At 39.7% G+C, this 25490-nt stretch overlaps 1 protein-coding gene across 5 annotated transcripts in view; it reads left to right on the forward strand.

Moving 5' to 3' along the window:
• The window catches only part of nav3 (neuron navigator 3), a 370769-nt gene extending 365713 nt beyond the window's left edge, over window positions 1-5056 (forward strand). For all 5 annotated transcript variants that reach the window (XM_084050457.1, XM_084050455.1, XM_084050456.1 and 2 more), the window contains 2 exons: window positions 828-1031; window positions 1847-5056. In XM_084050457.1, the coding sequence (XP_083906583.1) occupies window positions 828-1031; window positions 1847-1966 (324 nt within the window). In that variant the 3' untranslated portion in view covers window positions 1967-5056. The remainder of the gene's footprint in view (window positions 1-827; window positions 1032-1846) is intronic.
• Window positions 5057-25490: the final 20434 nt, after the last annotated feature.

Below are 25490 nucleotides of genomic sequence, written 5' to 3' on the forward strand. Positions count from 1 at the left end.
TGGTTAAAACAAAATGTTTTTTTTGTTAAAGTTAAAGTTCTATATTCGAATAGGAATCATTGCTATAGTGTGTGTCTCTCTCCTGCTCTTTAATGAACAAAACATAATTCAGCTTGGTTGCCAATATCATCCAATCAGGACAGAGTACCCATTTATCAGCTTCAATAATAAACAGAAAGTACATTTTCAGGTGAATTGACAATTTCATGACGTCACTGCCAGTAGAGGGCGATTTCCGCAGGTTCATGGCTTTACTTTTTGTATTGATATCCTCATTGGGGAATCTTAGATCGCTTCATATAAGAAACACTAGAAACGAGTCAAACAACCCAAAGACTACATTTCCCATGAATGCGGCTGCTGTGGGGACAGTGATTTCAGACCCGGAAGTAGTAGTAGACTTTTAAAGCAGAATTAATTCCATTTTCGCCAGAAACAGGCTGTATCAAATATGAATGAATATCATAAACGATGCAGAGCCACCCCCCAGACAAAAACGCCAGGGTGGTGTGTATATGTTTGGAACACAGTTCTTACATGATGTGATCTAAGATTCCCAAATGGGGATTTCAACACAAAAAATAAAGCCACGAACCCGTGGAACAGTACCCTCTAGTGGCAGTTTAGTGGCAGTGACGTCAGACTTCGGTGCTCTATATAGAGCTATTTAACACTTATTCCAAAAACAAAAAAAACGTAATCACTTAATTCACCTTTAAATTCACACTTGAGGATTTTACCGTATATGCATAGAAGAGCTTTTGTTTAGCAGTAGGTAGTAGACCTACCTATCATTTTTCATTCCCGTGTCCTTTGTCCATTCACAGCTGTATGGCAAGAGGGCGGCGTGGGAGGACCCCTCCAAATGGGTGAATGACACGTACCCCTGGAGCCCCGCCTCCCAGCAGCAGGACGGCCAGTCGCTGCTGGAGCTGCGGCCGGAGGATGTGGGCTACGATGGCTACAGCTCGTCCAAAGAGGGGGCCTCCTCCAAGCAGGTCTCTCAGAGTGACACTGAAGGAGACCCGTTGGTAAGGACCAGGCACAGCACCAGTACAATCTTTACATGTGATTGTAAAGTGCTGTTAATATAGAACTACTACTTTGCTTTGACATTTATAATAAAATACTTTATGTAAACATATACAGTATAGTATACATTTGTGTCCCCTACTGTATATACTATGAATGAGGGGATAGAACTTATAGTTCTACAAAGCATCATTATAGGAACAATTCATGTAATCTAATGTACCAACTAAAGTGCTTTATATAGACTATTAGCAATCATGTATGAAGGAGGGCACATTGTTTTTCATCAGCGGTTTCATTACTGAGGTCGACATGATTTTTCACATATTCTTTCTATACTAACAAAACGTTTTTTTTACTTTTCAGTATTCCTTTTTTTTTTACTACATTCTTAACTCATTGAGTGCCAGGATTGCCAGAATTATTTCAGAATTGATTCTGAAAAGTGCCAGAGTTTTTTTCACAAAAAAACAAAAAGTGCTTAGGAAGTGAGATACAGCCTTTTTCAGTTCTAAGTTAAACAAGGAGTGGATGGAGCTGCACACCTTCAGATGATGATATCTTGGGTTCTGAACATGTTTTTCAAAAAAAAAAAAAAAAAAAAAAGGGTTTTTTTTTTCATTTTTATGCTAATTTTTCAAAAACACGTCATACACGTTAATGGCACGTTGAGCCATAGCGCTAAAAACACGTGAAACACGTTAATGGCACTCAGTGAGTTAATACAGAGGCATGCTTATTAAAGTGTGTGTGTGTGTGTGTGTGTGTGTGTGTGTGTGTGTGTGTGTGTGTGTGTGTGTGTGTGTGTTTCCAGATGAACATGCTTATGCGGCTCCAGGAAGCAGCCAACTACTCCAGCACACAGAGCTGTGACAGCGACAGCACCAGTCACCATGACGACCAGCTGGATTCCTCGCTGGAGTCGGCACTCTGAAGCCCCATTCGTGCTTTGTGACACGCCGGTGTCGCATGCAGAAAGTAGCAGACCTACAAGCTTGATGCGACGCGTCCTGAGCTTATAGGTCTGCTATTTTCGGCGCGCGCCACCGTTCTGCTACAGAGCATAAATTAGGCATGAGCCGCGCGCTAGGAGAAACGCCCGCACGACTCCAGACGGAACGCCTTTGTATACCCCACCACTCCCCACCCCCAACACACCAGTCTCTGCCACTACGAGGCACAGGTCCGTCTAGTGCGAGTGTCCCACTCTGAAGCAACGCCAGAGGAAACGAGAGTGAATCGTCAGACACTAATGAGACTGGGTGTATTCTTTAATCACGGTTATATTATCGTAAGATGTTTACAGTGGGGTGCAAATTCTTTTTTGTTTTGTTCTTTGGTTTACAGAGGTGCTGTGCACACACACACACACACACACAAATTACCCACACACGCATATATACAGTATACTGTGTGTGTGCATACACACACCAGGCATGCATCCCTCCTGCCCTCAACTCAGACCTCAGTTAAGCCATGTGATGCTGGTTCTGTGCCCTAAACCTCCTCAGTTGTTCAGGCACTGCCAAGACCCCTCTCTGCCCCCACATGCCAGCAACAAGCACAACAACAGCGCATTGCTTGTGTCATCCGGCCAAACCACTACTGTGAAGTAAAATGGACAAGTGCCAATGTTTATCATTTGATTTACTGCCAAACCTACACACACAAAACTGTCTATCGCACGCACGCACGCACTCACACGCACGCACGCACGCACACACACACACACACACACACACACACACACACACACACACACACACACACACACACACACACACACACACACACACACACACACACACACAGGTGCGTCCATTACAACACAGCCGACCAAGGTTGAGAACTTCAGTTTTGTTGTAAACTTTTCACACTGCTCAACTCAGTGTCACTTCTCTGTACACAATGCACTAAGAGACCGACAGGGGGCGCCTGTGGATCATAGATGTCTGGGTCAAGTATTATTTGAAAAAAAATCTTCAGTGCTTGTTTTAACCTACCTTGAGTCCCAGATGGTCGGTGTGTGAGAATTCAGATCATGTCCAAACAATATATTGTATATTGGCTAATATCTGATCCTCTAAACATCCACGTTTTATGGTGGACCCCATCCATCTGGCACCCAGTTATGATAAAAATGAAAGATAAAAAAAAGATTTGCCCAGATCTGATCGTTGATTGCTAGTTAAGACCGAGGGCCATGTTAAGAAGGGAACAAAAATGTGGTTGCGCTCTCACTGCCTTAAATGTGCAAATGTTTGGGAGACGTCCTCGCCTCCAGTTGGCTGTGGTTGGGAGGATGTGATGTCACTGGCAGGACATGTGCTTCCTGCTATGCGTTGAATCAAATGTAGGTTCATGTTTGTCTCAATGGGTGCGTATTCTTTAAAGTGTGCTACAGTACACAAGAGTTCTCTAAACTACACACCTGAGTGTTAATTTATCCAATCACACTCGGAGAGTGTAGGAATTTAACTAAATGTGACCCCTAGGGTCTGTTTGGTTGTATTTGTACATTTTGAGTTACAGGAAATTAATACTCAGGATTTTAGAGTGTACGTGTAGTCTGAAAAGCAGCCTCATTTATTTTATAAGTCGTTGTTGCTCCATACCACCCATTCTTGTTTCTGACAGTAAGAGTCTACAAGCAGATAGAGATCGTTCTGTATTTGAAATCAAAGCTGACCAATATTGTACAAACATTTAAAAGGGGGTGGGATATTTTTTAGTTCTTGTTTTCACCCAGTTGAGCTGGGTTCACTTGAACTGACATGAGCACAACCCAACCCGTTTGGTTTTCTAACCCTAAGAGCATGTTTTGAGCTTTGTAAAAGGAGATATACTGAACAGAAACTTTTACTTTTATGTATGCGTGTATTGGACGTAAGCCATTTTGAATTTTGATTGTCCTTGCTTTGTTTAAGGAGTGGGTTGGTTTTGCACAGTTGAGAAGGGGTGGGTTGTAAATATACAAGTCTTGCACAGTGAATCAAAGATGCATTCTGCCCTGTTTGATGTTACATTATGCTTAACCCGCTGACAAAAAAATATATAGTGTACTTTGAAAACAGAGAAAAATGACATGCAAAAACTCAACACACTGTCAGAAACAGGTGTATGTCTTGTGATTGGTTGTTATGCCTATGCAGGAGGCATATGATGTGTACAGTGTGAAACTTTTTTTTACTCAGCAACATTACTCAGCTGTTTCAACTTAATCACTGACCAAGACAACAGAAATAGGCACTTTTACAGTATTCTCTAATCATCCAATAATATTTTCTATGGCCATAGGAATGCTTACAATTCCTATAAGCTCTTCATCTGTCATCTGAACACAAGGTTTCATCGCTGTCTGAGGTAAAGAGGCTAACCTGCTGCCGTACTGTATAATTCTGTAACAACCAACAGGTGCTACTGTTCAAGTAAAACCTACCAGAGACCAAGAAGTCAGCTGATGACATTGTCACAACCTCAGGACAATCTTATACTGTACAATCCTACCTACATTCAGCTTTGCAGGTGTCTCTACGGCCAAGTCTCTCACATTTGGCACACATTGCTGGTTAACTTTGGCAGCCTTACCTTTGCAAGGATGTGTTGTTACATACCATGGGTGTGCTACCCTTGATGATGGAATGATAACCTAGTTGGTACCTAAAGTATGTTTAAAAATGTAATACATTTGTCCCACAATACCTTCTTGCTATTCTTCTGTTGCAGACCTATACCATCGATCGGTTCAGTTTTACACTGTAATAGTGTATGCCATTGTACTATCGACTGGCACATTTTACACTTGCAATTACATCTCAAATGAAACCATAGCATTTACTCCGGTTTGAGAGATTTTTTTCGTTCTTTTTTGAGTGAAACATTTGTCCGTAAATGTTTTATATTTTGTACATTTGTATGTAACATATCATGTAAATAGACAGAGACAGTGATTTAAATCATCTGGAGGATTTTGTAGTCTTTGTAAAGCCCTAATAAATGGTATTTGGTGTCACACATGCAAACAGCAACGCTTGAGTCTATGTTCATTTTGATCTTATGTATGGTTGTCTTAAGGTACTGTATTTGCCCGCCAGTGGTTTGATGAATGAAAAACAGAAAGGTAGGACTGTATGGGTAAGCATAGAGCAGTTAACTTCATACAAACAACTTTGATAGGCAAGCAATTAATATGTTTTACTGAATTATTCACACTTTGAAGTTTCAAGTGTAATAATTATAACAGTTTATTTTAAACTTAAAGACCCATGAATTAATTTACTCTGTAGTGACTTTTTTTTTGGTCCCTAACATTCATCGAGCTCTGGACTTAGTAATTTTTTTTCCGTTTCGGTAGTGACACAATGGTGTCACTACCGAAACGAAAAAAAAAATTGTTCCCCCAAAAACCTGTTAGGAGTACGTTTCAGGCAATTTAAAGTTGATTGGTAGTGACTTTTTTTTTGGTCCCTAACATTCATCGAGCTCTGGACTTAATAATTTTTTTTCCGTTTCGGTAGTGACTAGTGACACAATGGTGTCACTACCGAAACGAAAAAAAAAATTGTTCCCCCAAAAACCTGTTAGGAGTACGTTTCAGGCAATTTAAAGTTGATTGGTAGTGACTTTTGTTTTGGTCCCTAACATTCATCGAGCTCTGGACTTAGTAATTTTTTTTCCGTTTCTGTGTCACTACCGAAACGAAAAAAAAAAAAGTTCCCCCAAAAACCTGTTAGGAGTACGTTTCAGGCAATTTAAAGTTGATTGGTAGTGACTTTTTTTTTGGTCCCTAACATTCATCGAGCTCTGGACTTAGTAATTATTTTTCCGTTTCGGTAGTGACACAATGGTGTCACTACCGAAACGAGAAAAAAAAAAGTTCCCCCAAAAACCTGTTAGGAGTACGTTTCAGGCAATTTAAAGTTGATTGGTAGTGACTTTTTTTTTGGTCCCTAACATTCATCGAGCTCTGGACTTAGTATTTTTTTTCCCGTTTCGGTAGTGACACAATGGTGTCACTACCGAAACGAAAAAAAAATTGTTCCCCCAAAAACCTGTTAGGAGTACGTTTCAGGCAATTTAAAGTTGATTGGTAGTGACTTTTTTTTTGGTCCCTAACATTCATCGAGCTCTGGACTTAGTATTTTTTTTCCCGTTTCGGTAGTGACACAACGGTGTCACTACCGAAACGAAAAAAAAATTGTTCCCCCAAAAACCTGTTAGGAGTACGTTTCAGGCAATTTAAAGTTGATTGGTAGTGACTTTTTTTTTGGTCCCTAACATTCATCGAGCTCTGGACTTAGTAATTTTTTTTCCGTTTCGGTAGTGACACAATGGTCAGTACCAAAACGAAAAAAAAATTGTTCCCCCAAAAACCTGTTAGGAGTACGTTTCAGGCAATTTAAAGTTGATTGGTAGTGACTTTTTTTTTGGTCCCTAACATTCATCGAGCTCTGGACTTAGTAATTCTTTTTCCGTTTCGGTAGTGACACAATGGTGTCACTACCGAAACGAAAAAAAAAAAGTTCCCCCAAAAACCTGTTAGGAGTACGTTTCAGGCAATTTAAAGTTGATTGGTAGTGACTTTTTTTTTGGTCCCTAACATTCATCGAGCTCTGGACTTAGTAATTCTTTTTCCGTTTCGGTAGTGACACAATGGTGTCACTACCGAAACGAAAAAAAAATTGTTCCCCCAAAAACCTGTTAGGAGTACGTTTCAGGCAATTTAAAGTTGATTGGTAGTGACTTTTTTTTTGGTCCCTAACATTCATCGAGCTCTGGACTTAGTATTTTTTTTCCCGTTTCGGTAGTGACACAATGGTGTCACTACCGAAACGAAAAAAAAATTGTTCCCCCAAAAACCTGTTAGGAGTACGTTTCAGGCAATTTAAAGTTGATTGGTAGTGACTTTTTTTTTGGTCCCTAACATTCATCGAGCTCTGGACTTAGTAATTTTTTTTCCGTTTCGGTAGTAGTCTCGCGTCACCAGACAACTATTCCACAATCTCTGAATGCTATATAGAGTCTGGAACTCCACTTCCCGAAAGCTGCTTAACGGAAGCTACTCAGACCGGAAAAACATTCGACCAATCACGACGCGGTGCCCGCGGACCTGTAGTCCCAGTGGAAACAGAACCGAGGCGGAAGCATAGGGAGTCATAGGTAGATTCATGTTATTCGTGCGAGGATTGTTTATCATTATATTCATATATGTATCATATATGATACATATATATATTTGTATATATATTCATACATATATCATATTTATATTATTTAACACTTTTTGTTTTGATTCCAGTCGGACTCCTTTGCGCCATTGCACAATGCTAAAACGGAAGTGGGTAGGGGAGGGGCTTCCGCTTTCCCCTTAAGCATTTTTAGAGCTTCCGAGTCCCAGACTGTATGCCGGAAACATTTGTAAATTGTGGGAGGCAACAGTCTGGTGACGCGAGACTATTTCGGTAGTGACACAGTGGTGTCACTACGACACAGTGGTGTCACTACCGAAACGGAAAAAAAAATGTTCCCCTAAAAACCTGTTAGGAGTACGTTTCAGGCAATTTAAAGTTGATTGGTAGTGACTTTTTTTTTTGTCCCTAACATTCATCGAGCTCTGGACTTAGTATTTTTTTTTCCGTTTCGCTGGTGACACAATGGTGTCACCACCGAAACGAAAAAAAAATTGTTCCCCCAAAAACCTGTTAGGAGTACGTTTCAGGCAATTTAAAGTTGATTGGTAGTGACTTTTTTTTTGGTCCCTAACATTCATCGAGCTCTGGACTAAGTAATTCTTTTTCCGTTTCGGTAGTGACACAATGGTGTCACTACCGAAACGAAAGAAAAAAAAGTTCCCCCAAAAACCTGTTAGGAGTACGTTTCAGGCAATTTAAAGTTGATTGGTAGTGACTTTTTTTTTGGTCCCTAACATTCATCGAGCTCTGGACTTAGTAATTCTTTTTTCCGTTTCGGTAGTGACACAGTGGTGTCACTACCGAAACGAAAAAAAAATTGTTCCCCCAAAAACCTGTTAGGAGTACGTTTCAGGCAATTTAAAGTTGATTGGTAGTGACTTTTTTTTTGGTCCCTAACATTCATCGAGCTCTGGACTTAGTAATTTCTTTTCCGTTTCGGCCGAAACGAAAAAAAAATTGTTCCCCCAAAAACCTGTTAGGAGTACGTTTCAGGCAATTTAAAGTTGATTGGTAGTGACTTTTTTTTTGGTCCCTAACATTCATCGAGCTCTGGACTTAGTATTTTTTTCCCCGTTTCGGTAGTGACACAATGGTGTCACTACCGAAACGAAAAAAAAATTGTTCCCCCAAAAACCTGTTAGGAGTACGTTTCAGGCAATTCAAAGTTGATTGGTAGTGACTTTTTTTTTGGTCCCTAACATTCATCGAGCTCTGGACTTAGTAATTTTTTTTCCGTTTCGGTAGTGACAGTGGTGTCACTACCGAAACGGAAAAAAAAATGTTCCCCTAAAAACCTGTTAGGAGTACGTTTCAGGCAATTTAAAGTTGATTGGTAGTGACTTTTTTTTTTGTCCCTAACATTCATCGAGCTCTGGACTTAGTATTTTTTTTTCCGTTTCGGTGGTGACACAATGGTGTCACCACCGAAACGAAAAAAAAATTGTTCCCCCAAAAACCTGTTAGGAGTACGTTTCAGGCAATTTAAAGTTGATTGGTAGTGACTTTTTTTTTGGTCCCTAACATTCATCGAGCTCTGGACTTATTAATTTTTTTTCCGTTTCGGTCGAAACGGAAAAAAAATTGTTCCCCCAAAAACCTGTTAGGAGTACGTTTCAGGCAATTTAAAGTTGATTGGTAGTGACTTTTTTTTTGGTCCCTAACATTCATCGAGCTCTGGACTTAGTAATTTTTTTCCCGTTTCGGTAGTGACACAATGGTGTCACTACCGAAACGAAAAAAAAATTGTTCCCCCAAAAACCTGTTAGGAGTACGTTTCAGGCAATTTAAAGTTGATTGGTAGTGACTTTTTTTTTGGTCCCTAACATTCATCGAGCTCTGGACTTAGTAATTTCTTTTCTGTTTCGGTAGTGACACAGGGCCCCCCATGAAAAAGATTTATATTGCTGTAACACATTTTTTTAAAGTTATTTGTCTTGTTTGTTGTTCAAGTCAAAGCACCAGGAAGGCTGTACTTGTCAGCCATCTGTTAGCTCAATGGGTTGAGACGCAGTATTCATGATCCAGAGGCCATGAGTTCAAATCCCATTGATGTCTTTCCTATGATTCTTTCCTTTGCAGACTGGCTTCCAGAAGATCAACTGAAAACTACCAGGAAGGCTATATTTGTCATCCAACTGTTAGCTCAATGGGTTGAGACGCAGTATACATGATCCAGAGGCCATGAGTTCAAATCCCATTGATGTCTTTCCTATGATTCTTTCCTTTGCAGACTGGCTTCCAGAAGATCAACTGAAAACTACCAGGAAGGCTGTACTTGTCAGCCATCTGTTAGCTCAATGGGTTGAGACGCAGTATTCATGATCCAGAGGCCATGAGTTCAAATCCCATTGATGTCTTTCCTATGATTCTTTCCTTTGCAGACTGGCTTCCAGAAGATCAACTGAAAACTACCAAGAAGGCTGTACTTGTCAGCCATCTGTTAGATCAATGGGTTGAGACGCAGTATTCATGATCCAGAGGCCATGAGTTCAAATCCCATTGATGTCTTTCCTATGATTCTTTCCTTTGCAGACTGGCTTCCAGAAGATCAACTGAAAACTACCAGGAAGGCTGTACTTGTCAGCCATCTGTTAGCTCAATGGGTTGAGACGCAGTATACATGATCCAGAGGCCATGAGTTCAAATCCCACTGGTGTCTTTACTGTGATGCTTTCCTTTGCAGACTAACTTCTAGAAAAACAAGTTAAAACCACCAGGAAACCTGTAACTCTCAGCCAACAGCTTAGCTCAACTGGTAGAGCGTCTGTCCAATGACTTGACTTGAGTGGGTTCGATTCCCACTCGAGTCAAGTGTCCCCGGTAACTTGGGGCAACGGATAAATTGACTGATATCCTTAGTGATGCTTCCCTTTGCAGACTAACTTCTAGAAAAACAAGTTAAAACCACCAGAAAACCTGTAACTCTCAGCCAACAGCATAGCTCAACTGGTAGAGCGTCTGTCCAATAACATGACTTGACTTGACTTGAGTGGGTTCGATTCCCACTCGAGTCAAGTGTCCCCGGTAACTTGGGGCAATGGATAAATTGACTGATATCCTTAGTGATGCTTCCCTTTGCAGACTAACTTCTAGAAAAACAAGTTAAAACCACCAGAAAACCTGTAACTTTCAGCCAACAGCATAGCTCAACTGGTAGAGCGTCTGTCCAATAACATGACTTGACTTGACTTGAGTGGGTTCGATTCCCACTCGAGTCAAGTGTCCCCGGTAACTTGGGGCAACGGATAAATTGACTGATATCCTTAGTGATGCTTCCCTTTGCAGACTAACTTCTAGAAAAACAAGTTAAAACCACCAGGAAACCTGTAACTCTCAGCCAACAGCATAGCTCAACTGGTAGAGCGTCTGTCCAAAAACATGACTTGACTTGACTTGAGTGGCTTCGATTCCCACTCGAGTCAAGTGTCCCCGGTATCTTGGGGCAACGGATAAATTGACTGATATCCTTAGTGATGCTTCCTTTTGCAGACTAACTTCTAGAAAACAAGTTAAAACCACCAGGAAACCTGTAACTCTCAGCCAACAGCATAGCTCGACTGGTAGAGCGTTTGTCCAATAACATGACTTGACTTGACTTGAGTGGGTTCGATTCCCACTCGAGTCAAGTGTCCCAGGTAACTTGGGGCAACGGATAAATTGACTGATATCCGTAGAATAACTTGTAGGAGTGTGCTGGTTCAAATCCAGTACAACCCAGGACCGAGCGGTCCTGGGTTCGATTCCCACTAACGTCAAGTCCCCGGTAAATTGGGGCAGCGGATAAATTGACTGATATCCGTAGAATAACTTGTAGGAGTGTCCTGGTTCAAATCCAGTCACCACCTTAGTAACTGAAACCGAATCTGGCCAATTCGGTCTCAGTTACTGAGATAGATAGAGGGTGTGTAGAGTAGGCGGAGTAGTGAGTTGAGTAAAGAGGGAATATAGTCGGGGAGTAGGGGGAGGAGTAGGAGTAGGTCCCAGAAGGGCCCAGAGTAGGGGGAGGAGTAGGAATAGGGGGGGGAGTAGGGCCCAGAGTAGGGGGAGGAGTAGGAGTAGGGCCCAGAGTAGGGGGAGGAGTAGGAGTAGGGGGGCCACACACATCAGGTAATGCAGTACTTCCATTTCACCACCTTCTCTGTACGTCTCTTTCACTATGCAGTCCCCTCCATTGCATGTCCTTAGCTCTTCCCTTGCGCATAGCATTACACATCATGCCACAGCCACTATGCATACATATGTGTGTGTGTGTCACCACACATGCAGTCTATCCTATTCAACACCTATTAACATGCATACCTCACTTCTCAGCTGACAAGCACGACATCACTCCACCAGCCCTACCTCCCACACCTTCACCGCAGCAGCCTGACAGCCAAGGTAATGACTTCTGTTGTCCTCATCCCTTCCATGCAGTCTTTCCACTCTACACTATTTCCCACCTATAATCTCTCATCACCAACATATGCTCTGCCCAGCACAACAACACACCACCACTTCTTTTGTCTCACTGATTCACATATATCGCATTACTGCTCATTACTGGCGCACACTTTCCCATCATGACTACACGCACCTTCTCGCACATTCTATGTCCACCCAAAGCACGCCACGTCTCCCACCTGCACTTAATCCTTTTCATTCAATGTGTACCTCATATACTGTACATGCCACATCACTTCTCAGATGCCGGTCATGATGCCACACCACAACGCCAGCTTCACACCCCTTCATTGCAGCTGCCTGACAGCCAAGGTAGACTTTACTGCATTCCCAAACTTCCAGCCATTCTCTTCGCAAAAGCATATGTCAACCTTTTCCCTCACATCACCAACATGCACACAGAGGAACACTGCCAGTCTGTGTGTGTGGCCCTTTATCGTCTGCAACACGCAGCCGTCCTTGCAATAATCACATCCACATGCCATTACTGCTCATTCCACTACCTCATCTCTAACTATCTTCACTTCCCAGCTCAACTCCTCGCAAAGGACACACACCCGCACGACCAGCAACAGCCGCCAGACACACGGACACGCACATCACCCAGCCCCATGCCACAGGTGATAACTCATGCTATTACATTGACCCTCCAACACATTCTCTTCACTTCAGGGACATCTTTATTTCACATCCTCACCACATCACCCTCACCTACTTCTCTTACTCACAGTACACCTACTGTGTCAAAAACACATTGCTCATTGATGCCTTTACTTGCCTTTCCAATGCAACAAATATATCCACCTCAACTGTCTTCCATTATTAGGTGCAGACCGTCAACCAAATCGCCTCAGCACACACCTGCCTACTGGCACAGAACAACAACACCATCAACACAGTCACCACACACCGGAGCACGCTGCACACACAGCAGGCCCTTCCTTGCAGCTGCCTCACAAGCAAAGTACTGCCTAATGCAATTCTCATTACTTCCACTCATGCAGTCCACTGTCATCCAAGTACTACCTACTCTTTCACATCACCACCATGCACACACAACTACAGCCTGTGTGTGTGTGTGTGTGTGTGTGTGTGTGTGTGTGTGTGTGTGTGTGTGTGTGTGTGTGTGTGTGTGTGTGTGTGTGTGTGTGTGTGTGTGTGTCTGTGTCTCTCTGTCACACAGAGTGTCTGTGTTTCACTCTATTGTCTGCACGACACAGACGTCCTTGCGCACATCTGTTGTCCTCAGGTGGACGTCCTCTGCTGTTGCATTGGCCTTCACATCACACCCCTCGCCACACTCTTTGCCCTCATTGCCTTTCACCTTCACATTGCTTCACCTCCACAAACAGCACCACACACTATATACACCGCAACATACATGTGTGTGCAATTCTTTCAGTCTCCACCCCACATTCCTACGTACATCTTCACACTGAACACTAGCTACCTACTACACCAGCCCCCAATATCTATCACTTACATCACACAGACTGCCTTACTGCCAATTCACGCACCTCTCATCCACACTGCATAATTGCTCCTCACACTACTTCATAGCCAACTGTCTTCACTTCTCAGCTCAACTCCTCGCAAAGAACACACGCTGCCAGCAGCACCAACCGCAGCCCAACACACCGAGACGCTCCTTGAGACTTTTGCGCCAGGCTGCAGCCACAGCACAACCTTACTTGCAGCTGTCTCCCAAACAAGGTAATGACTTATGCTCTTCTCCACTCTTGCACACATTCTCTCCACTGCACTGTCATACACCCTATACTCACACACGACATACATGCACACAGTCTGGGTATGTGTCTCCCTGTGCATTGCGTGTGTGCGTGTGCATGTTCTGTCTGCAACACACAGCCCTCTTTGCCCTTATCTCTGCTCCTCAGTTGCCCCTCCTCTGCACTTCCATACATTCCACATGACGGCAGAGTCATTTCACACATGCCCTATAACTAATACACTGCTTCCCCCTCAGCAAAAAGCACACCACACTACATACACACCAACATGCAACGCCTGCATGTACTACTCTCTCCACCCACACCCCTATCTACATTTGCCTGCCCAGCTGCACATACCACCAACACCATCACACATCATTTCTCCCATCCCTCCCAAACACACTGCACATTATTTCTCACATCTCTCCCAAAGACAGCATTACCGTTCATGACCACACCTCACATGCATATAGCCGTACTGTGTTTTTTTTCCCCCCTCACATCCAACTATCTTTACTTCTCAGCTCGACTCCTCGCAAAGAAGACACACAGGCGGGAACAGCAAAGCCAGGCACAGAGACGTAGAGGCTCATTGCGACAAGCTGCGGCCACTGGTGAGTTATGCATGCATTCACATTCATCGTCAAACACTATGCATCCACTACACTGACATGCCAATTCACAACCTCACCACTAAAAAAACACCACTCTCATTCTCCTCCATACAACACCTGGCCCCTTCAGGCCTTCATTTCACATTCCACTTATTCATCTAACTCCACTGTCTTTCCTTCTCAGCTGCACATCAGGAACACACACGCCAGACACCGGCCCAGGCCACTGACATGGAAGCACAACACAGCCAACAAAGGCCACACCGACCACGCAACTCAACTACCCGCAAACAGCCACAAAGACAACAGCCCCGGCCTCATCTCAAACCTGCAACTAAGACTTTGCACATTCTCAATGGCAACCTACACATCCCTGAACTCACACGCACAGCTGACACTATTGGCACAATCAGCATCAAGTGCGTCAAATGTGGCGCATATAAATTCAAGAAGGAGACGAGCAGTCTCTGCTGCTTACAGGGCAAGGTACGCCTTCCAGCCTTCCCAACGCCCCCACAGCCCATCAATGATCTGTGGTTTGCCGACACCCCTGAGGCCAAACTCTTTCGCACACACAGTCGTGTCTTCAATAACGCTGTCTGCCTCGCCAGCCTAGCAGTACATGAGCGCAGATTCACTCACTACTCCCCCACTGTCATCTTCCAGGGCAGGGTCGTCCAGCGCATGGGCCCACTCCAGGCACAGACAGGTGCCCAGCCTGTCTTTGCACAACGCCCTCATCCATGAAATGAAATAAAACAAACCATGTAAGGGTAAATACAACATTATGAACATAAAGATAAAATAAACCACATAAGGGGAAATACAACACTATGAACAAAGAATTAAACAAACCATGTAAGGGTAAATACAACACAATGAACATAAAGAATAAAACATAAAACCATAAAGGGTAAATACAACACTATGAACATAAATAAAACAGACCATATAAAATGGTAAATACAACACTATGAGTAGGGCACTGCAGGGAATTGAACCCCATCCCGGTAAACCAGGAGAACCACACCAGAGCCTTTGTTTTTATGTTGTTATTTACAAATCACATGGTAACATTCACTCATTTACATTTCAACAGTAAAGTCACTTCACAATTTTCAATGCAGATATTCATCTATACTCTTTGTCCAGAGTGACTCACAATAAACAAGGTAAACACATACATAGAAAGCAGAGACAGTGTAGCGTCTCAGTAAACTAGGATCACAGGTAAACCAAGAACCTAGCATCAGTCTAAACGGTATAATAAATTAATAATCTGTACATAGAAACTATAGGATGCCAGGTCAACAAATGAACCCAGCATCTGAGGTATTTTTTACTTTGGAGTATTTCCAATTTTCAGTACTTTTACTTATACTCCACCACACCTCAGAGGCAAATATTGTACTTTTACTCCACTACAATTATTTGAAACCTTTAGTTACTTTGTAGATTTTGATTATTACTACAAAACATACAAACATTAACCCTATTTAAACTTTGGCCATTTGAAAATAGCAGATCTACAAGCTCAAAATGCTTCTAAGTGCTACAGGATGAGGTGGAGTCTGAAGATGAGTCTCTTCACATTACAACAATGATGAGCTACGCTGTTTGTCACAGAATTCCTGAAGCAGCACAGCTGTACAGTTACAGATAATGAGCCTATTGAGATCAGATACGGTAATGTTTAGTGATATAGCGCCTTTATAAAAAAAAAAGAAGAAAGCAATAAATAAACAAATAAATACAATTACAAAAAAATGGAAGTTAAAACAAAACATACATTTCAACTGAAATATTTTTTGTGAAAATATTACATAATTTCCAATGATATTATCCATCAAAGACTAATGCTATTATGTAATTTTGACAAGCCTATGAAGTCATGACGACCAAGAAGAAAACAGGAAAACAACCCAAAATACATGTCAATAATTAACATTACAACAATAAAAAAGGAGAAAAACTAAAACAAAATACAGATAAGATACAATAAACTAACAGATATTCAAATTAATATTTGCACACAAAAAAAACTCGTGCTGACCTCCCTCATCTATCCCGTCACAGTTCATCCATTTACCAATTTAGTTTATCCACTTAACAAGGCTGCCATGTTAAAGGACAAGTCCGGACTAGATTAACAGCTTTTTTTCCTACTTTTATTGATCCAAAATGACTGGCCATGGAAAATTCATGGACAGGCCATAAATAGGTAGCCATGTTTTCACTCCACAAAAACTTTAAGGAAAACTCCTTAGACAGAGATTAAGAAAATATATTTGCATTTTATTTGTTCATGCTCATAAAGTGCTCCAAGAGCTAAGTGAAAAGTGCAGCAGCAAACTTTTGGGTCAAAGGACCATCGTCAGTACCTCGCCTACTGACCGCCGTGAATAATGAAGCTTTACCCGCAAATGACACATAACACATAAATCCACATCACATACAGCGCCTACAGCGGTCATATGTGATGTGGACTGACGTGATGAAGACTTACCTGCACATGACTGAAGTGACGTGAAATGATAAGACGAGACGCAAATCAAATTACGCAAAATGAAACGAGACATAAGTCTACATCACATACTACACTACACTACACCAGACATACACTATGGTCATATGTGATGTGGACTGACGTAATGAAGCTTTAACCGCAAATGATTAGATCTGATGATATAGCACTGACGATGGTCCTATGACCTAAATGTTTGCTGCTGAACTTTTCACTTTGATCCCTTGGAGCACTTTATGATCATGAAACTAATAAAATAAAAATAGCTTTTCTTTGTCTCCGTCTAAGGAGTTTGTGGAGGGAGTCTTTTTTTCTGCCAGTTTTGCTTTGTTTTTGAGACCAGCTACAGTCAGTAAATATTCCTCTTTTTCCTTTTAGTTTCCTACAATAAAAAAAAAGAAAGAAATGTGCAGAAATAAAACGTTATTTTTCAAAGGAACTTCATATATTTAAGGAAACACATGGAACCAAATGGACCCTTGTCCACTGTTTCCCAAGTTATGGGTCGGGACTCAATAAAGGGTCGTGGACACATTTTCTTGGGTCATGAGTAAATAACCCCCCCCCCCTCCCCCAACCTGTTAATTAAGTATTCAATTAAAGCTTCCAGCAGGTGATTGGCCCGTGGATTACGGTTCATTGAACAATGTAATGTATTAAATACATTTAAAAATGACATTGGTTTGTTCTGAATGGAGCAGATATGACATATTGGAATATTGTTGATGTCCAAAAAACATAAAAAGTGAAAATAGCCGATCTACAAGCTCAATGTCGCTAAATAAGAAATTCCATAAAGAATAGAAAATAATGAAAATCTACAAGAGTGAAGATCTACAAGCTCAAAATAATTTCATAAAGTAAATTAAAAAAGAAAAGCAATTCCATAAAGTAGGGGAATCATTTGTTTAACATACAACGTACATTTAGTTGAAATTTAAACCAGTGGTTCTCCTCCTAAATATTTGGCAAAAACATTAAGATTTAATATAAAAAAGTTATACTAAATAAAGAATTTATACTAAGTTAGTACCAATTGATTGATTGGTCTTTAAAGCATGCTCTGAAAAGGCCCACCCATCTGTCCACTTAACACGGCTGCCATGTTAAGTGGTCAGATCCAGAATAAGGTTGAGAACCACTGATTTACACATTTCAAAGATCTACAACTACAGCAGAAATGAACATTTAAATAAAGATCTACAACTACGGCAGATGAAAACCTAACCCTATGGATTAAGTACATGAGCAACATGTAATTAAGTTTCACAATTAAGATTGACATTTTTAGAGGAACTTTATTTTAACACTTTTTTAAAGCTCTGTGGACATTGTTTTAATAAAAACCTGATAATGCTTTTAATCGGGTAAAAGACATATAGATCATATTTGTTATCAAAAAACAAAAATGTCCACAAAACTTACAAGTGTGAAATAAAATCTCAACTCCTCCAACCAATTTTATATTTTTGAAAATTGTAATAATGTAATCATTTACAGACCATAAATGGATAGGCATGTTAACATCTTTATAAAAAATAAAAACCGGTTGAAGAAAAGACTCACTCCACAAAAACCTTATGGAAAACTCCTTAGACAAAGACTAAGTAAATATATTAGTGTTTTAATTTTTCATGCTCATAAAGAGCTCCAAGTGCTAAAAGTGAAAAGTGCAGCAGCAAACGTTTGGGTCAAAGGACCATCGTCAGTGCATCGCCTACTGACCGCCCTGAATAATCAAGCTTTACCCACAAATGACAACACATAAATCCACATCACATACAGCGCCTATGGTCATATGTGATGTGGACTGACGTGATGAAGACTTACCTGCAAATGAATTATAAGTGACGTGAAATGATAAGACGAGACGCAAATCAAATTACGCAAAATGATACAAGACATAAATCCACATCACATACTACACTACACTACACTACACTACACCAGACATACACTATGGTCATATGTGATGTGGACTGACGTAATGAAGCTTTAACCGCAAATGATTAGATCTGATGATATAGCACTGACGATGGTCCTATGACCTAAATGTGTGTTGCTGCACTTTTCACTTTGAGCACTTGGATCACTTTATGATCATGAAACAAATAAAACAAAAATAGATTTTCTTAATCTCTGTCTATAAATCTTCCTCTTTTTCCTTTTAGTTTCCTACAATTTTTAAAATAAAAACATTTACAGAAATAAAAAGTTCTCATATTTCAAAAGAACCTCATAGATTTAAGGCAACAAATGGACCCTGGTCCGCTGTTTCCCAAGTTATGGGTCGGGACTCAATTGTAGACACATTTTCTTGGGTCATGAGTAAATAACACCCCCTGATTTACACATTTCAAAGATCTACAACATCAAAACATAACCCTATCGATTAACGCTTAGTACATGAGCAAAATGTAGTTAAGTTTCACAATTAAGATTGTTTTTAAAGGGTTTAAAGGGTTATTTTATTCAACACTTTTTAAAGCTCTGTGGATTTTTTGTTTTACTTTTTTTTTTTTTTTTTAAATGACAACCTGATAATGCATTTAATCATCGGGTAAACAATACATCATATTTGTATCAAAAAAACAAAGCAAAAATATCCACAGAACTTACAAGTGTGAAATACAATCTTGACTCTTCCAAACAAAAACATTTAGAAATTTGTAATAATTTAATCATTTACAGACCATAAATGTGAAGCTGTGTTAACATCTTTATACAAAAGGAAAACCGGTTTTAGAAAAGACTCACTCCACAAAAACCTTAAGAAAAACCCCTTAGACAGAGACTAAAAAAATATATTAGTGTTTTATTTTTTCATGCTCATAAAGAGCTCCAAGTGCTTAAAGTGAAAAGTGCAGCAGCAAACGTTTGGGTCAAAGGACCATCGTCAGTGCCATCGCCTATTGACCGGCATGAATAATGAAGCTTTACCCACAAATGACAACACATAAATCCACATCACATACTACACTACACTACACTACGGTCATTATGTGTTGTGGACTGACGTGATGAAGCTTTAATTGCAAATGATTACATCTGTTGATATAGCACTGACGATGGTCCTACGACCTAAATGTGTGTTGCTGCACTTTTCATTTTGAGCACTTGGAGCACTTGATGAACATAGAAAAAATAAAATAAAAATATATGTTTTTCTCTGTCTGAGGAGTTTTCCTTAAGGTTTTTATGGAGTGAGTCTTTATTTCTGCCAGTTTTCATTTGTTTTTGAGATCAGTCAGTAAATATTCCTCTTTCCTTTTAGTATCCTACATTTGTTTTACATGAATAAAATAAAATACTTAGAGTAGTAAAACGTCCTTATGTTTCAAAAGAACCCGATATATTTAAAAACAAAAATCAAAGAAATTCCATTTAAAATATTAAAATAAGAGTACTGAAAATAGCAGATCTACAAGCAGAGCTTGTAGATCTGCTATTCTCACTAGGTCCCAGGGAGACATCACATTTCTCTTTTGGGTCTTGAGCTAAAACGTTATGAAAATATTTACACTGAAATGTTTACATTACAGTGTGTTTTTGCCATTGCTTGTTTATTGATAATTTCAGATCCAGATTCAAACAGTGACTATTTTTCTTGGGGTCAAATAGTAAAATGAAAATGAATTAAAAGCACATATAAGAAGCAAGCAAAATAGAACATATGCTATTTCGTGAAAACAACAAATCTAAGCAATAAATTAGAAACAAACAAAAAAAGAGGTTGTGAAAATAGATTTACATGCTCGTTGTGAGCTTGCAAATCTATTATCTTCACTAGTTTGGGTCCTGAGCTAAAAGGTTTGGGAACCTCTGCAGTGGCACAATGCCTGGTAGCTGTTAAATATAGAGCTTACACATTTTGAATGACATCAGTTATGACTGTAATGTTTAGAATGCAATCACACAGTTATGACTAATGTTTATTTTCCAGGAGTAATACAGTCTACAGTGACGAACTGCCTCTTACACAGTGTCACAGTGGCTGCTAGCTGATGCCTATGAGTTCAATTCAAAGTTTACAATTTAAATGGTGCATTTATCTATAGTACCTTTAACCAAAGCACTTTGTAATGTGCATTACATTCACCAACATACTTACCAGGGGGAGAGATAGAGAGATGAGGGATAGAGACAGAGAGAGAGATAGAGAGACTCGTATAATTTACATAATTTGTGTACGATTGACATAAATTATACGAGGCGCATATGACGCAATGGCAGCAGCATTCTTTGCTTCATGTTCTCTGCATCAGTCTCAGTCCAGCATCAGTCCATTTTCTTCATTATTCTCCTGCCAAATGACGAGCATTGTAGGCAAACAACGTGAAACGAAGTCCACATCACATACTGGTCATATGGTTGTATGTATCATTCATATTATATTATTATTATTATTATTATTATTATTATTATTATTACCCTTATTATTATTATTATGTGATGTGGATTGACGTGATGAAGCTTTACTCGCAAATGACGGCACAAATAACGAGTAACTATACGTGATGCACATGCCGACATCCGTCACACACCTTCACATCACATACTGGTCATATGTGATGTGATTTGGCGTGATTAAGCTTTAACGCAAATGACGCAACCTAAAATCAATTGTGCCAATATTTGTCAGCAATACAGCAACAGCATGAATGACATTAGTACACAACATACAACACTATGAATGACATTAGTAAACAACATACAACACTATGAATAACATTAATACACAACATAAAACACAAGCAACAGGAATAACCAAAGTCATTAACCCTTTAAGACCTGAAGCCGATTCTACATGTCTCCTAAATCCCAACAGTTTTCTGAAAAACATAAGTTTCTATATCAGTGGTTCTCAAACTTTTTCATGTCAAGGACCCCCAAAATGATATGTATTTGGCCGTGGACACCCATCAAAATATTTTGTTCCAGGGACCCCCCCAGAAGCAAAGATTTGAGTTAAAAAATATTCGCTTTAAAAATATATATATTCAAAGATTTGCACACATTTAAAAAAAAAAAATCAAAAATAACAGATCTACAAGCTCATAGCGCGGCACTTGGTGCTGCGCTATGAGCTTGTATATCTGCTATTTTTGAATAGCCAAAGTGTAAAATAAAGCTTTTTAGCTCAAATCTAAAAATGACACAGTTCCAGGTCTTAATAGGTTAAATGCATATGATATGAATGATGGCCCTACATCTCTTCCTGTTCTGACCTACTGTAAACAACGGCGTGTACCTCGCCTAAAAGAAAAAAATTGCCGACCGATGTGAATGACGAGCTATCCGCAAATGTCGTGAAATAATCACAAAATCACATAAATCCACATCACATTAACTGACCAGTAATGTGATGTGGCCTGACGTGATTTACTCGCAAATAACCTTAAACGGTACAACGCCAATCATATTACGTGAAACGACGTAAAGGACGACATGCATCACATACCTCCACATATGTTCATATGTGACGTGGACTAACGTGATGATGTTTTACCCGCATATGTTGTGAAATGACACAACACAACACATACATCACATCAATGCACATCACATGCGGCCCCCCTGTACGGTCATATGTGATGTGAGCTGACGTGATGAAGACTTACCTGCATATGACGGAAGCGACGTGAAATCAAATGTAATTTTTACCCGCATGTGTTGTGAAATGACAACACATACATCACATCAATCCACATCACATACTACACTACACTACACCATGGACTTATGTGATGTGGGCTGACGTGATGACTTACCTGCACGGATGTTACGTGAAATCCTGAGACGCGACGCAAATCAAATCAAAACGCTGGCCGTGACCCAATAATAAAAAAACACTGGTCCAGTCCCTACTTACTTATTCTTCACGAATGACGGGCATTGAACGCAAACAACGCAAACCGCTGGCCCGCCACCCGTTAAATGACGCAACGCAAGCGGCGCTAAGCGAATGACGCTGATAGTGCAAATTTTACAGTTAAAACTAAAAAAGGTTTACTTGATACTATGACAGGGCAAAAAAAAGCTATATTTTTAACTTTATCAAAAATAGATAAAGCGCAAATAGGTTTAACTATGTGAGTTTGCTATGTGACCAAGAGCCACATATACTATACCCTGTCACTATATTATACAACCTAGTATACATATACTGTACCCCGTCACTATATTATACAACCTAGTATACATATACTGTACCCTGTCACTATATTATACAGCTTAGTGTGAGCCTACATATACTGTACCCTGTCATTACATAAACAGCCTAGTATACGTATACTGTCAGTACTACAAATGGAACCAAATGGACCAGTGACGGGTCCATTTGGTTCCATTTGTACACACAAAAACCACACAAAGACACACTAGGGGGGAAAAAAGTAATAACTTTATTAAAGCAAATAATAGAGAAGAGAAAAAAGGGGAAGTTAAAGTATGGAGGTCAGGCAGAAACCTTGTATGTCCACAATTGTTACTTTTTAAAATGGACACAAAATAACCTGTGTTCCAATGGATCCAATGTAATTATCATGATCTTTGCGTTGTGAGCTTGTAGATCGGCTGTTTGTACTGCTTTAATGTGTAACACTGTCACACGGTATGACCAAGTAAAGAAATGTATTTACGACAAATACACACATACACATATATACATACATATATATATTTACATATATATATATATATATATATATATATATATATATATATATATATATATATATATATATATATATATATATATATATATATATATATATATATATATATATATATATACACACACATATATATATATATATACATACACACACATACATACATATACAAGGTTTCTGCCCGACAACCAATGATAGACCGTGTCACTACTATCACTTACCTTGAACAGCAGCCACGACTCAAACAGCAAATGAAATTAAAAAACACTAAGAAAGAAGCAAATGACACAACGCACATCATTTGCTTTCTCTTTTAGTTTGCACAGACCTACAGCATAGATGACTGTAAACACAGTGTTAATGGGGCTACATGCTACCATAATGATACCAGACATAAATCACATAGCTGCACATCACATACATTTGTACACACACAAACCACTAGTGAAGAACTAGTGCAATAGACAGGCAAGAAGAAAGAAATGTGTTTGTGAAAAGAAAGAAAGTTTTTCTAAAACAAAAAATCGATCAAATGACTCGGACACAAAAGTTAATGAAAACAAATAATTTTGTTATTGCTTTATTAAAGCAAAGAATAGAGAAAAAGAGGAAAAGTTACGACCACATATGGTCGTATGTGATGTGGACCGATGTGATCAAAGCTTTGGGCGCAAATTACGTGAAACAATAAATAAAATCACATAAATCACAAAAAGGCACATGGTCCTATGTGATGTGGACCGACGTGATGAAGCTTTACCCACAAATGACGCGATGCAAATGACGTGAAACGATAGACGACGCAAATGACCACATACATGGTATGGTAGCATGTTGCATGTAGCCCCCTTAACAAGCAGCAGCTGCAATCAAAAGGTTCCTACCTTCCTGCCATCTTCACTGCCTTACGGACGTCTTCTTCTTGTCATCTTCATGTTCTGTAAAGACACAAAAAAGAAAACAAAAACGTTGAGTTGAGCAGGCCTTACAGGGTGACATTTTGGAAGCCATGATGGTCTGTAGAGCCATAAGCTGGTCTCTGACAGGGCTGTGTCACCATTATGGCATTTTACTTGAGTAATTGTTACAAATAATTGCGATTAACGATTTAAATTGTGTTTGTTTGGCATTGAAAATAAAAAAAAATTGCTGGCTTTTAAGCTTCGTAAACAGGGTCGGCCATTTCCATTTTATGAACATGTTTGAAAAAAAAAAAACATTTTTCAAACATAGAAACGAATAGCGATTACCTCAAACAAATGTGCGATTGTGTAACCAGAAGAGTGGGCACCCGGGAAAAGTGGGCCCTTCAATGTGTAATTGGCCATTTCTATTCCTCAAAGTAAGTATTTAAGTAACTTAAAGGGATATTTCACTTTCAAAAAAACCTTTGGTCATTTTATCGTCCATTCAGGCTTTCGTGAGCCGCCCAGACAGTTTTGTTGCTTGATTCAGTATTTAGATATTTGATATTCATTTTATCAGACACACCCCCTTCCTATACAAACTCATTATAACTTCAAACTACATTTTTTACATGTTAGATTCATCAAAAACACCCGTCCTTGGTTCTGGTGACTCATCCTGACCTACTAATACGCGAGTGGCGCGTGTTTTTAAGATTATTTTTTATTTATTTTATTAAAATGTTTTATTTCATTTTTTTTTCTTCATTTTCCAAAAACAATATTTAAAATAAATGAAAAAAGTTATCAAAAAACACGCCCCCCTCACGTATTAGGAGGGCGGGGTGAGTCACCAGAACCAAGGACGGGTGTTTTTGATGAATCTAACATCTAACAACAACAAAAAATTGAATTTGAAGTTATAATGGTTTGTATAGGAAAATGAAATGAATATCAAATATCTAAATACTGAATCGAGCAACTTAAAAACGGTCTGGGGGCGGGGCTCACAAAAGCCTGAGTATACGATAAAATGACCCACATTTTTTTTAAAGTGAAATATCCCTTTAAGTACATGATTCAAGACGCTTAAACATTCGACAATTGAGGCCTAATATTTCTACAATTGCTACAAAACCTGTCACCTACAGCCACTGTGGGCATAAAACAGTAAGTTAAAGGTACATTTAGGTCTGATAATGATGTACCGTACATGTTCACATCATGTATACTTTACATTACTTAAAGGGATAGTTCACCCAAAAATGTACTTCTTTTCTATCGATTAGTCACCCCATGGAGACTTCAATTATGGACCGGTAGGCAGCAGGGGGAAGGGGTCTCCACAATGGACAACAGGGGCTTCTCTGGAAA

This window comes from Gymnoscopelus microlampas (assembly GCF_963454915.1).
Source record: "Gymnoscopelus microlampas genome assembly, chromosome: 23".
NCBI lineage: Eukaryota > Metazoa > Chordata > Actinopteri > Myctophiformes > Myctophidae > Gymnoscopelus > Gymnoscopelus microlampas.